The 14,641-nt window shown below is 34.2% G+C and overlaps 1 protein-coding gene across 1 annotated transcript in view; it reads right to left on the bottom strand.

Moving 5' to 3' along the window:
- Positions 1-842: 842 nt before the first annotated feature.
- Positions 843-14,641, bottom strand: part of PSPC1 (paraspeckle component 1) — a gene marked incomplete in the record, with an annotated part of 86,482 nt that continues 72,683 nt past the window's right edge. The window contains 3 exon segments of the mRNA XM_014587147.2: positions 843-1,338; positions 3,819-3,988; positions 7,574-7,631. Coding sequence (XP_014442633.1) covers positions 1,153-1,338; positions 3,819-3,988; positions 7,574-7,631 — 414 coding nt within the window.

The following is a 14,641-nucleotide window of genomic DNA, read 5'->3' as shown; positions in this document are numbered from 1 at the left end:
GTTTTAGAATAAACATTATGTGATAAAAATCAGTTTTTTCATAGTATTAAAACTCAAAATAAGTATTTGATAGAAGGATATAATCAGATTCCAATGATACAAGACATTCTCAGATTAGAGATTCTATGCTTTTAAAAGTCACCACCAGAACCGCATTCCTTGGAAACTAACAATCCTAGCCTGTCAGACAAGTTTTACTAGAGAGAATTATCAAACTATGAGGGAATATCTACAACACTGCAGAATTGAGCCATCTTTTAATTCTCTAGAAATCAACCATCTCAAGAAATGCCAAATACACTATCAAACACATAGCAAATCCTTACCAGCTAACTCAATAAATTGTATTGTTAGGTTTTAAAGAATAACGTAACACTAACTGTGCAATGATAATTGAGTAAGAGCTAGATACGGACACCCAACAAATGATGGGAGATTAAGATTAAAACTACACATTTTATAAGCAAAAGAGATTTGCCTTCAAACAGGTTTATTGAAGATTCAAAAGATTTATTTGAAAAAATTAGCACAGGACAAAAGATATCCTTAATAATCCTAGGATATTTGAATATTCAGAATCTATATGAAATGTAGGCAAGAACTTCAATTTCACAGAACATTAATGAATGATTTATACAAATTAAACTCCCAAAACTCACCCACCCCCAATTCTACCCCTACTGACATTACCTTTCACTAAGCTTTTATTTTCAGGGCTATTTGCACAAACTAAAAAGCAAAATCTTTTGAATTTTTAAATGGCTGGGATTAGTTAATGCAATCAAAATATTATTGTTACAGCGAAGTTTAATATAACCATAAGAGAATTACCACTAGTAACATTTTAAAATTATCCAAAATGATTTCTTTATTGAGATTAAGTAACTACATAGATTTCACAGTACTGTGGCATACTTAAATTCAGCTAACGTCACAAACACATTTTTAACATCCACAATGATGAGCATCATTACTACACTAATCTACAAAGCTTATGAATAAAGAAAAATACAAAAACCTCATGTTTTACAAAAGAAAAATATTTCAGTCTACATACATTAACAGTAAAACCATTTCTTCAGATAACAGGTAAAAGTGTAAAGGCATACACTGAATTTTTTTTGTTCTAAACAGCCAGGAATGAAAGAATGTTTAATATCTACGACGCTTATTGGGGCCTTCAAAGTTGCCCCCTTGACTTCCTCTACCAAATCCACCAGGACCACCACTCACAGGTCCTACACCACTCATAGGTGCTTGAGGGGTTTCGGAACCTGTTCTGCTCCCCATGGGTGAGCCCATCTGAGATGGTGGTCCTTGAGGAAATCTATCATTGTGCTATAATACCACAGAATATATAAAGTCCATTTGGAACACGCCAAATATAAGTGACAAGAAAAATTGGCAAAATCCCAAGTGGTGATGTCATGAAGTTCAGCAGAAAGTCCAGCAGAATCAGGATCACACATAGAAGGAAGAAAGGAGCAATTTAATTAGTTACTATGTTTAAAAAAAAAAAAAGAAAAAAGCAGCATCTGCAGATTTACATATTACTAATGCTATGCCCCAATTTCATTTAAAAGAAATGAATTTTATGACATAAGCAAATGCTATTTTAAGCCTGATCAATATTATAATGCTGCTCTGATCCTTTTTTGAAAGCTTTTATTGCATGAAACTACACTGTGTATGAAAATAAAATTTAATGCAGAGAAATATAAGTGGAGAGCAGCATCACATTCTGTTTTTAAAAAGTAAACATTCTAAGTATTTCAACACCAATCTTAAGACAGCACTAGTACAAACATAACACAAAGAACTGTGATAAGATAACAATATGAAAGCTTTTGAGGTATTTTCCTTGAAAGATTATTATTGGAAAAATAAATTTAGTTTTAAAAATTTGATAATTTTATAACATTTACTTCTAATATCATTAAACATTCAAATCACGTATTCTGGAAAAACTTCACAATAACCACACATATTAACCTCAAAGTCTGAATAAAACTTTCCAAGTGTACTAGTAAAATGTCAATACAAAAAAGACCAAGAAGGGTGTTAAATCAAGTTTACAATTTCAGTGAGAGGGGTAGAAAAAGGGGACAGTTAATATTATTTCTAAGCTAGTATTGGTTATATGCTACAAAGAAATTTAACCAAAACTGTTAGTTTTTTACTAGCTGTCAGACATTTTACTACAAAACAAAATCTCTACTAAAGGAAACAAATGCATGAACTGCAGCCCACACTTCAGTTTACAGAACATATTATAGCACTGCCTCTTAGCTGCCCAGTACAAACTATCACGTAAAGCAAAAAACTCAGTTGTCAGCATGTCCAATTTTTCCAAATTCTTAAAAGATTGCATTTGTAGTATGTAAATTTTAAAATGATTAACACTGCAATCACCATTCTAAGATGCATTATTTTTTAAACTTTCACTCTCTGTGGTCATGATGGACTTACTTGATATCACATGTGAGTTAATAGGCAGTGCCTTTTCTTTCTTAGCAATGGTGCCTTAAGACTTGATATGGTAATCCTAAACTACCTTTTTGAAATATACAATTGCCAATTTTTTACTTTAAATGTTATTTCGAACAACCATTAACAAATACCAAATAAAATGTTTTACCAATAGAAAGCCTCATTTAAAGGGACAAACTTTAAAGAAAATGATAAAAGGTTTTCAGAGTATTGCTACTGATATAAAAATATAATAATTACAACTAAAAAGCCTTTGTTTTTATATTTAACCCACATAAAGATATCTTCACACTCTCAGATCAGGACAAAAACCGTCTTATTTAAATCGGGTAACAAACATAACTACTCCGTGAAAAGAACCCAGCAATGTAAATTTAAATTATAAAATAAATCTTTGTTGGGGCCGGCAGATGGCATGGTGGTTAAGGGTGCTGGACTCCAACATGGCTGACCATGGTTCAAGTCCGGGACCTGGTGGCTTGCTTTCTCACTTTCTCTCTCTCATTCTGTCCCTCTCTGGTCAAATTAAAATAAATAAATAAAAGTTAAAAATAAAATAATTATTAAAAAAAAACTTTGTTGATTACTTTCCAGTTAAATTATTTAAAATAAATCATGACATGAGATCTTTCTATATAAAATGCTTACTAAAAATGGTCTAGTTTAGTAAGTTTTAGTTCACACATATTGGGGTTTCGTCCCCACTGAATGTAAAGGAAGAGAACACAATCCTAAAATACTTGCCATTACATTGAATACTAGGAAAAGGAGGATACTAAATAAAAGCACTGAAAAAATAAGCTCAATTAACAACATATTTGTTATATATTAAAGTACAAAAGCATACCATGTATGATTATCCTAACACTTTGGCTAATTAAAAATTATCTCTCATGGGCCGAACATACTGTAGTGGCAAGCACTATACTCTGGGAACTCAATCCCAGACGGTCAACCACCAGTTTCAATCCTGACCCTGATGCCTTGAAAACACACCAGAGTCACGTGTGCGTGCGAGCCAAAGATACCAACAGGATATACAAATGGAGAAAAATTATTGCAGTGTGACCACATCCTATCAGGGGTGCTTGTTTGTTCTCTCCCTCTCTCTGGTGAGTGCACACACCCACTGACAATTAAAAAAAAAATTGTCTTTCATAAATCCACACATAACTTCACAAAATCACTTTGTCTTCACTGGCCGTTGACCTCTACTGCCAAAACATGTTAAGAGTGAATGATGCCAAATTATGTTAAGTGTGAAGTTATCTTTGGGGCAAAAGAGTATATTACTGAATATAATCAAAATAATGTTTATGATACATTACCACTGCTCCATTATCTGGCATCATTGGAGTTCCCATATTTGCAGCTCCTTCTGGTCCCATGGCAGGACCAGGACCCATTGGTGGGCCAGGTATAGTTCCTCTGTTGTTCATATTCATACCCATCATTGGAGGAGGACCTTGGTTACCAGTAGGTGCTGGGCTAAACGCATCTACGTAAAACAATCTATACTTAGAGCTGTCCTAGCTTAGTTGAGCAAACATTAAAAACTTACAATATTTATGCAATATACACATGAAACTATTATCAAGATCATTTTTTCCTTGAGAATGAGACACTCAATTACCTGCTCTGCAAAAGAATATTAACTTCTATAACTTTCATCCCCAAAACAAATGTGCATAAACCAATGTCAAGTATCAACTATTTTTGGATATTTGAGATTATAAATTTGAAAATTATAAACATCAGAATTATTTCCTATAGTATGCTTTAAAACCAAATAATCCCTAGCAATGGTAACTACATACTACCAATTTAAATGAACAAAGGATTAGCATTGGGAAACCACTTAATTTTCTTAAAGTCATGGCTAAAAATATTGGCATAAAAATTACATTAAGGAACGATTTCCTGCAATATATATCAAGGTCACTGTAACTAACCCCTTGACTTTTAAATAGTTACTGAATACCTCCAAAAATTACAGAAGGTGCTATTTAAATTTTGTAATGAAATACGTACTCTAAACAAAAACCCAACAGCCTCATCATGACAAAACTTACTTTTAAAAGCAACTGTAACCAATTACAGATTAAAATAGTAATGCAGCAGGATTTTTCTCATATGCAAAAATTCTAGAAATGGAGATGGTCAGATATACTTCAAATGTTTCATTAAAAAGATATCAATCTAGCAAATCAACTGTGTCTGAGCTGTAATAGAACATATGTGATGTGCCTAAAACTCAAGTGTTTTTAGGTATTTTCTTTGAAGAATTGTTTCTCTATAAGTACTAGAATTATCATTGAAAATTCCTAAAAAGATTGATTCTAATTTAGGGTTTTCTTCTATTATTTCATAATATATATGAATTTTCTGACACTCAGAACTTGATGTCTCAAGTATACATGATAAAAAGAAGTTTTAATTAATAAAACAAATTAATTGAATTAATTAACTTAACGCCTAAAGCAACAGAACTCTCTATGGCTTAGTCTTAAGACAGTAGCTGTGAGGAAGAGGTCTTACTCTCTACCAGTCTGTGGCATCACACTACTGCTCTTCTAAAACAATTCTCTGGAGCCTAGGAACTTTACAGGAAGAACTTGCTTCCTTAATGCCATGATGTTCTTACTAAAAAATTCACACTTTATCCGAGAATACTTCTATCATTCCCTTAGGATAGCTACTGTCATTTTTAATGTATTTCCACAAACTAGAATGAGGAAGGGTGGATAATAGTCTCCAGGAGGCATCTTATCTCTACTTCCCCCCGCCCAAAAAAAATGCATTAAGGGTTAAGTTTTTTCTTTTTCTCTTTAATAGAACAATAATTACTACATTTAACTTGTGTGTTTAGTTTAAAAAATAACTATACAACTATAGGCACACATAAAAAAATTTTCCAACTATCAGTAGTTGACTTCAGAGTCTTACGTTCAGTACTTATATATTCTACAACATGGCGATAAAAAAATTAAATTTATAAACTTGAGAAATGTTAGTATATGATTACTTGAAAAGCAATTTTATTATCTACCTTTCATCTGCTATAAATGATGGTGATACACTAGAAAATATACTGCTACATGCTATCAATGTAACTTGATGGAATATGACAGATATATCCACTACAACAGCCACCAAACTGGAAGTAGTAATTATTTAGTAAGTCATCATGATAAAGTCTCACATTGAAATCTCACACTGAACAAAGTCTAGAGAAGACAAAATTAAACGAACTTAACTTTGGAAGAATAAATGTAAATATGGTTCCCTCATGAATAAAATGTCCTAACATTTTTAAGTTCCCTTAAATTGCCAACTTAATAAGAAATCTAAAGGTGTATTCTCCTATTTTTCTGATAAAGTTGCTAATCAAACAAAAAATAATTTCAAAGTCTCTCTGCACCATCACAAATGTTTTAAATTTTGTACCATTTTAAAGTTTGGTTCTGATGTTAATAACAATCTAATGATTAATGACTTTTCAAACTGCCTAAAATCTGTAATAAACTCACTCTTACAATCTTTAAAACCATAAGTATTATTTTATATACCATCCCAGAATTTACTCTGAAAAAGACATAAATACAGAACCACTAGTACATTACCACATACTCAACTTTGCCTCGTAATTTAGAACTTATATACTCTTGGCTCACTAATTATTTCATGTATCCACTGCACTATCTTCATTATTGAATTATTTATGGACAAGGGTCATGTTTATGCATTCTTTGCACGTGAGAGATGCTCAGCAACCACTTGGTGGCAGAAAGAAAACTGACCAACAGCAACAAAGATTCAAAGTGATCTGAACAGTAGTGAAGAACTGGCATCAGGTATTTTTTAAAAAACTGATCATGAAAAATGCTCATTGCATTCTTTATATGTCTTACCAAATTTTATTTCACACGCTACATATCCTAGGAATATACCGTATTTTTAATCATCCATGCTATATATATTCAATGCCAAAACAATGCAATCTTTAAAACAGTATGCAAATTTGTGATATGTAATAAGATTTTACGTTACATCTTCTGCAGGACAATTTAAGTGAAATGAGTATATAAAATTGAATTCATCATCCAATTTTTTAAAACGTATACCACTTCAGATTTAGTAACACCTATGATACTCCACACTTATTTTCTCCTCAGCTTATTTACTTGGTACTACTTCCCTGACTACCTAGCTATACAGAAGTCAATCAGTATTACAATTGCAATTATAGACACTTTCTTTAAAAACTACATCAACTCTAAAGACACATCTAATTTCCTTGACAAGTCATAGAGGTCAAACGTGTGCTTTTGTGCACAATACTATGGTAAAGGAGAAAGGACTAAATATTCAGTAAAGTGAATAAAATTAGTTTGGAAGTTATACAAAATGCTAATTTAAAATGGAAATTTATGGGCCAGCTCACGACCTGGTGATTAAAAAGCAGCTGGATCCCACATACTCAATCAAGTAGTCCTGGCTTAGAGGCTTGAAAAACATGTCAGGCAGATCTGCGTATGTGCCTGGAATCCAAAAGGAGGGAAAAATGGGAGATGGCACTGGAGTATGACTATGCTCCATGGTGCTCTCTCTCTCCAGTGAGTGCACGTGCCCTTTGACAAATTTAAAAAAATAATAACTTATGAAATGCTCTGAAAGTTTAAAATAGTACATATCAGAAACTATCAATTTCTAGGTAAAAAGAACACTATAAACCCATGAAATTTGATGTTAGAAGTGTAATGACAAAGTTGTATTGGATCATACAACGACTGAAACTAATTTCAGGCTGTATCAAAACCTGCCTTATATTAGCAGGTTTCTTTCAGTAAACCAATGAAAACATAATCCATCTTTTAGTCTTCAAATAAAATGAAAAATTTCTTCAGAGGCATATATTTTTACTATAACTATTTTATCTCAATTTAATAAATGTAAACTATTTCACCTTTATAAGTGTTGGTTCCATATTTTGGTTTCTTACTGTTATGCAGATACCATAAACAACATACACAGTCTCCCGAAGAATTACAAGTTACACAAGGCTTTTACTTCAAATCCCTACCTCCCATGTTTATTGCTCCACGGGGACCCATATCACCCATTCTCATTTCCTGTTCTCTCTGTAAGTAAACATAGTTGTCACAGTCAACCTATTGATCTTATGACTTTACATTTCCCATCTAAAATCAAAAAGAAGAGAGTGAATTGGGACATCACTTTCCATTAAAAATTTTGATATTTTCCAACATCATTTACTTAGTAAGAATGCTAAAAAGAAACTTTAGTCTCCACGGCTTAAATATATAAGAACTTAGAGTGCCCACTTTATATTGCCAAGATTCAATGAGCTAGATTACATAAAATCTGCTACAGTTATTTTTAATATTTTTATTCCAACACATCAAAGATACATGCTTAGATGTCAAGCAAAGTAAAATTTAGTACTAAGAAACATGAGAGACAATTATTTTTTACTTCCAGGTCACTTACGTCTTCAAATCACTTACGTCTTCAAATAGAAATGACTGTTAGCATGCTTACATTGAAATGTAGTCAAACATAAAATGCAAAACAGCTGTAGGCCACTAAGCTAAAAATAAAGTTACATTTCTTACTAAGTAATATAATTCAGTCCTGCATTTTTACTTAACTACCCATGCATTATTCTACCTAGGACCTATAAATACACCACAGAAGTCATCACCTTTGCTTTCCTTTAATAGACCAATGATTTTGCTTGAAACCCTGAATGAAAGTGTTACACAGTTGGCAAATTCTGAAATAATGAATTCTTGAGGTTAAACACAACATGGTAAGTCATTCAAATATTCAAATATCTGAAAAATCACTGCAGAAACTGCTTCCTAAAAATTCATTTATTAACAATAGTTAGATAAAATTAACTTTGATATTCTTTTGGTAAAATTACTGCAGATAATATAATAAAATTATAATTTCCACTTGATTTGATGACCATTTTCAATTTTGGACCAGTGTGTTAAAAGTAGCAATTATAAAAAACATTCTGACATGAAATAGGTACTAATTATATCTAAAGAAAGCATAATTATTGAAATATTTAAATCTAAAGAAAGCATGTTAACTTTTTTAAAAAGTTTTATTAAAATCTAAACAATCATTTTAAATTCCATTTAAAAAATACAAACTACTAGTGAAAACCATCTATAAAACTGGAAATAAAGGAAACAAAAGCCCATGATGAAACCATACATGCTATGACAGCAAATGCGGCTATAAAAATGACCATCTAACCTAAATGGAGATGGCCAAAGGTAATCGTAAATGAAGCTATAATGTTACAAAAGCAGGTCATAAAAAACTGGAATACTGTCCCATTGTTTGGAAACTCTAAACACCAAGTTTTTCTAAAAGCTTTGTTTTAACTGTCTTAAAACATATTTTTCTCTTCTGATGAAGATGTTGCCTATTAGAGGAGATCATTATTGATCTACAAAAAAGCTGGACTATAGGGACCAGGAGTTAGCATAATGGATATGTAGCTGGACTCCCATGTAGTCGACCATGGTTCGAGTCCTGGACCCAGTGGCTTAAACTCACGCCAGGCGCGTGTGTGTGAGTACCCAAGATCCCAAGAGGAGAATGGAGGAAAAGGGATTGCAGCCTTTGCTTTCTGTCTCTCTGTCTTTCTGGCAAGCGCATGCGCCCTACGACAAAAACCTCTCCCTCCTCCCCCTCAAAAAAGCTGGACTATAAACAATTGGCAACGGATCAAGCATTATATGAAAAAAACAACCAACAAGCAAAAAAGACACAACTATCTTAGGGGGTCAGCCAGTGGCATGGTGGTTAAGGTAGCTAGATCTCACATGGTCAACTGTGAGGTTCAAACCCTGGACTTGGTGGCTTGAGAAACACAGTAGGCACATATGAGTGCATGCTCAAAACCCAGAAAGGAAAATGGAGAAGGGAATGTAGAGTGGCCATTCCCCTTGAGGGGTGATTTCTGACCTTCTCTCTCTTTCTCTCGGTCTGTCTCTGACGAAACCACAAACCCTACAGCAAAAGAAAAAAAATTTTTTTTGAGCTCTTCTAAAACACTTATCTTACTACTCTCAATGCATCAAACCAAGCACCCATTTCCTCAACATTAACCAGAACCTGCTGGTAACATGAATGCCTTAGCACATCCACAATCATCTCGTCATTATTTACAGTAGGTATTTGTTACTGAGAAACGCATTACATTCTAGTATCATAGAGTAAAAAACATGAATTTTATGATTATGTTTCTGAAGCAAAGAGTTTGATTTATAATTATGCTTTTGGATTTGCCTCTACGGTGTAAGGTGAAGAAAGCAATGTCTAACCAATAACAGATGGTGAGTTATTATAGTCTGTTTGAGACTTCTATTTTTCAAAAAAGAAATTATTTTATTTAACTTTATTTGTCCATTTATTAATATTAATTTGACCAGAGAGGGACAGAAAGAGACAGAGACAGAGAGAGTGAGAAAGCAAGCTGCCAGGACCAGGACTCGAACTGGTCAGTCATGTGCGAGGTCCAGCACCCTTTAACCATCACGCCATCGGCCAGTCCCGAAACCTCAATTTTCAAATACCTCTTGAATACCTTAAATACTTAAATACCAGAGGCCTATGATTCATTGGCAGGGGGAAGGGACAAAATCTTTTTTTACCATCTCTATATTTTTAGCTCTATATATCACATTATATAATAATACTGTTTAGCTCCATTAGCAATGTTGCTATTAGTATGATTAAATCCATTTTTATCATCAATGTCGTGAGAAAATTACTAACATAATGAAAAAATCTATGGATTTAAGTCAACTATCCAACAGTCAGTATAGTTCACTTCTCTTGTTAATAAATTGGCTTGAGTTCTAATATATCTTTCTTCAGATAACTAAAATATCTTAGAATATGCCATGCTGATATAGCTTATCACTATATTAAAATACCAATTCATATTGCATGCTATAGAATTTTCACTAAGCACATGTACACTCATATTTATTAATGTTGGAAGTATCCCTTTAAAAAAGAATTTTTAATTATATTTATCATCAGCATTTTTAATTTGCCATAGTGCATATGCACTCACCAGAGACAAGACAGACAGGGAAAGTGAGAATGGAAGTCACCAGGTCTGGGACTCAAAGGGTGATCAGCCACGCTGAAGTACAGTGCCCTAATCAATACAGCACCCACTAGCCCAATGTTGGAAGTATCTTAAAATTACTGAATACCATTTTATGCAACTTTAAAGTTTTAAGAAAAAGAATACTGTCTAATGATCGTTTTATAAATATTTTAGAAGCAACAGACGTTTTTAGCTTCCTAGTCATGTCTTCAGATTGCTATTATTTTCTAAAAGCTCACTGCTTCATCCATTTAGTAAAATTTTAAAAAGGCAAAGATTGAATTTAAGATGATTTTATAAACTGAAATTTAGACGGTATTTCTCCTTATCACTTAATATAACAAACATCGATATGTGGAATCACTTTAAGAATTTTACTACAATTGTGCTACCCTAGAAGCATTGCATGAGACCTTTACTTTTCCTATCAATTACTTTATATGTATTCATATGATACATACAATATAGATATACGCACACATTTTTTTAAGGTTTTTGTCATAGGGTACTTGTGCTTGCCAGAGAAAGACACAAGGAAAGTGAGAAATCATCTTCCAAGGAGAATGGCCACACTGTAATCCCTTCTCTCCTCTTGGAATTTTGGGCATGTAGGCACATTTGTTGAGTATAGATTTCAAGCCACTGGGTTCAGGACCCAAACCATGTATTATAGGTAGCCATGCGGGATCCGCCTCTCTAAACCACCATGTCACCTCCTGGTCCACTTACTAATATATTTTAAGTTGAATTGATAAATGTGTGATTTTGAATAAACAAATTTTAATGATACTCTACTTCACAAAAATTAGAAGTTATGGTTTAAAGTGACACTACTTATTAGTAACCATTATCCCAAACACTGTAGTGTGATCAAACGATGGATGAAAACTCAGTTTTAAATTATTTAATCAACCCCATGAGGTAGGCCTGCTGCTATCTCATTTCAGAGAAGATAAAACTGAGGCACAGAGCTGTTGAACAGTTTACTCAAGGTCATGCAGAAAGTAGTGGTTAAGTTGGCCTAGACAATTCTAAAGTTTCCACCTTCATGAGGTGCCTTCATTCAAGAATTTTAACAGAACCCAAAAGGCAAGATTTTTAACCTATCTTTAAAATGTTTGTAAGATTCTGCACCTTTCAAAGGAAAGAATTATACACATGTATTCCTGAAAGCTTATCATTCAAGTATACTTAAATTAACAGATGATAAAAAAATGAAGAAAAATATGGTAGATCCCAGAACTACATATAAAGCAACATTCCATTATAAAAGCTGTACTCAATCCCCCACAAGACACTTAAAGGAAGTACAAAGTCAAAGGGATTTCATATTTAACAAACCTAAGACACAGTTTTAATTCTGTGACCTTATATATCCATAATCACAGCATCTGATGGTGCAAAAGCAATGGCTGACAAAAATCCTGAAGCATCAGCACAAATTAAAAAACTTCCACCCACTTTTCAATGGAAAACACTGTATTTCATCACCTGTAGGAAACTGCAATTTAAATTTTTCAACTGAAAGTAATACATGTTGGGAACCAGCAGTTGGCGTAATGGCTATGTCGCTGGACTCCCACGTAGTCGACTGCAGTTCGCGTCTCGGATCTGGTGGCTTAAAACTCACACCAGGTGCGTGCGCGTGCATGCCCAGGATCCCAAAAGGAGAATGGAGGAGAAGGGATTGCGGGGTGACCATCCTCCCTGGGGGGTGATTTCTTGCTTTCTGTCTCTATGTCTCTCTCTGTCTGTCTGGAGTGCACATGCGCCCTTTAGCGAAAACCTCTCCAAAAAAAAAAGTAATACATGTTAATAATTTCATAAACTCTCTATCCTTGGGTTTATGATTGTTAAATGTTTTGTAAGACAGGACATATGCCTTATAAAGCGCTTCTGCTGCATTCTGAAGTAGGATGGTTATTTTGAGAAAAAGCACTGATGAGACTGCATGTTTTTCAAGCAACAAGATTTTTCCTTGCGATATGATCACCTGACTAATTAATGCTTTGAATAATGGTAGACATTTTCTAATAGGACTGACATCAACAAATGTAATCTTTCCCATTATATATAATAAAATACATTAACATTTGGACAGTCAGCTTAAATCAATGGATCGTATTTCCTTAATGCTTCATGTAAGATTACAAAAACACATATGGGTTAAAAAATCCATTCTACAAGGTAAACCAACAGATTTTAATACAAAAGAGCACTTTTAAGATACTGCATTTGAAAAAAATTTAAAAAGACACCACATTTGTAAAGTTTTGCTGTGGTACCAAACAATACACCTAGTTATTTAAAAGGTTATTAATATGCTATTACATTTACTAATAACTTACTAGCGTAAAGACAAATTTTCTTCACATGACCTAACCAAAAGATCTTTTTGCAGAAGCACATATGGGAAGTGAACCACTTTCCATAACATAAATCAACACTAAGAAGGATCTACAAAATGTAAAACAATGTATCAGTGCATTCCCACTATACTGAAATTGAACATTGAAGACAAAGGTAAAGGAACCAGCCAAGTGACATAATGGTTATGTCACTGGACTCCCACATGGCCCATCATAGTTCAAGCCCCAGACTTAGTGGCTTCAAAATCATGCCGGGTGTGTGCACGCCCAGTCCCAAGGAGAATAGAGAAGGGACTGCAACATGGCCATCCCCTCTGCGGGAGATGATTTCTCACTTTCTCTCTCTCTCTCTCTCGTGAGTCCATGTACCCTATAGCAAAAAATCTCTCTCGGAGGAAAAAAAAAAGGCAATAGTAAAAATGGAAAATAAAGCTACTTTGCTCTATAAATATACATTTTCTTTAAATTTGCTTTGATTTCTATTTTATTATTATTACTTCCTGTGTATATGTTCCTATATGTATGTGTCTGCAGTGTTTTAGATGATCTCGCTGTCATGAAATTACTGCCTCACGCTCCCAAGCACAAGGATTCAGGCTTCTTACGTGCTGTCAGTCTGATCAGAATTGGCTTCCAGCAAGCACTACCATAGCTGGGGCTCATTTTAATTTCTAGTATGGTAAATAGTAATGTGACCTAAAGGAAACCTGTTTGGAGTTCTCAAAATGTTTAAAAGTGCAAGATCTTGAAGCCAGAAAATTACAAAACCACTATTTATTTTATTTTTAAGGGTTTTTGCCACAGGACACATGTGCTCACGAGAGAGAGAGAGAGAGAGAGAGAGATCAGCCCTGGGAGGAATGGCTAAGCCAAAATCCCCTCTTCTGGGATTTTGGGCAGGCACAAACGCACATGTGCTCAGTGTGATTTCAAGCTGCTGGGTGTCTAACCAATCAGCCGCGTGGGAGTCCAGAACCTCAACCACCATGCTACCTGGTGACCCTGAGAACCACTATTTTTAAAATTCTAGTCAGTCTTCTTCTTTTTTGGGGGGGAGGAGAGATTTTTACTATAGGGCGCATGCGCTCGCCAGACAGAGAGAGAGACAGAGAGACAGTAAGCAAGAAATCACACCCCCCACCCCCCAGTGGGGATGGCCACACTGCAATCCCTTCTCCTCCATTCTCCTCTCGGGATCTTGGGCACGCACACACATGCGCCTGGCTTGAGTTTAAGCCACCAGGTCGGGGACTTGAACCGCAGTTGACTACATGGGAGTCCAGCAACATAGCCATTACGCTAACTGCTGATCCCTCAGTCTCCTTTCTTAACAATACAACACAGCAAAAAATTTGCACTATATTAATCAGCCTAATATCTCCCCAAGTGTGAAAAACAAAACACTACTGACTCTTGACATTATTTAATGTAGAATACACTTTTCTTCTAATAGTTAAAATTTGAAATATCAATCTGTGACTTAAAATATATTATGTCATTTATTTATGTAGGGAACCTTATTTAAAGGATTTATATGGTACTCGGTTAAGGCAAAAGTAAAGTGCAATATTAATGCCTAATCCTTATAAGAACACTGAATTCAATAAAAAGTGCT

This window comes from Tupaia chinensis, unplaced genomic scaffold (genome assembly GCF_000334495.1).
Source record: "Tupaia chinensis unplaced genomic scaffold, TupChi_1.0 Scaffold000186_1, whole genome shotgun sequence".
Lineage (NCBI taxonomy): Eukaryota > Metazoa > Chordata > Mammalia > Scandentia > Tupaiidae > Tupaia > Tupaia belangeri.
The sequence above is the reverse complement of the archived record's forward strand: the minus strand, read 5'-3'. Positions and strand labels throughout refer to the sequence as shown.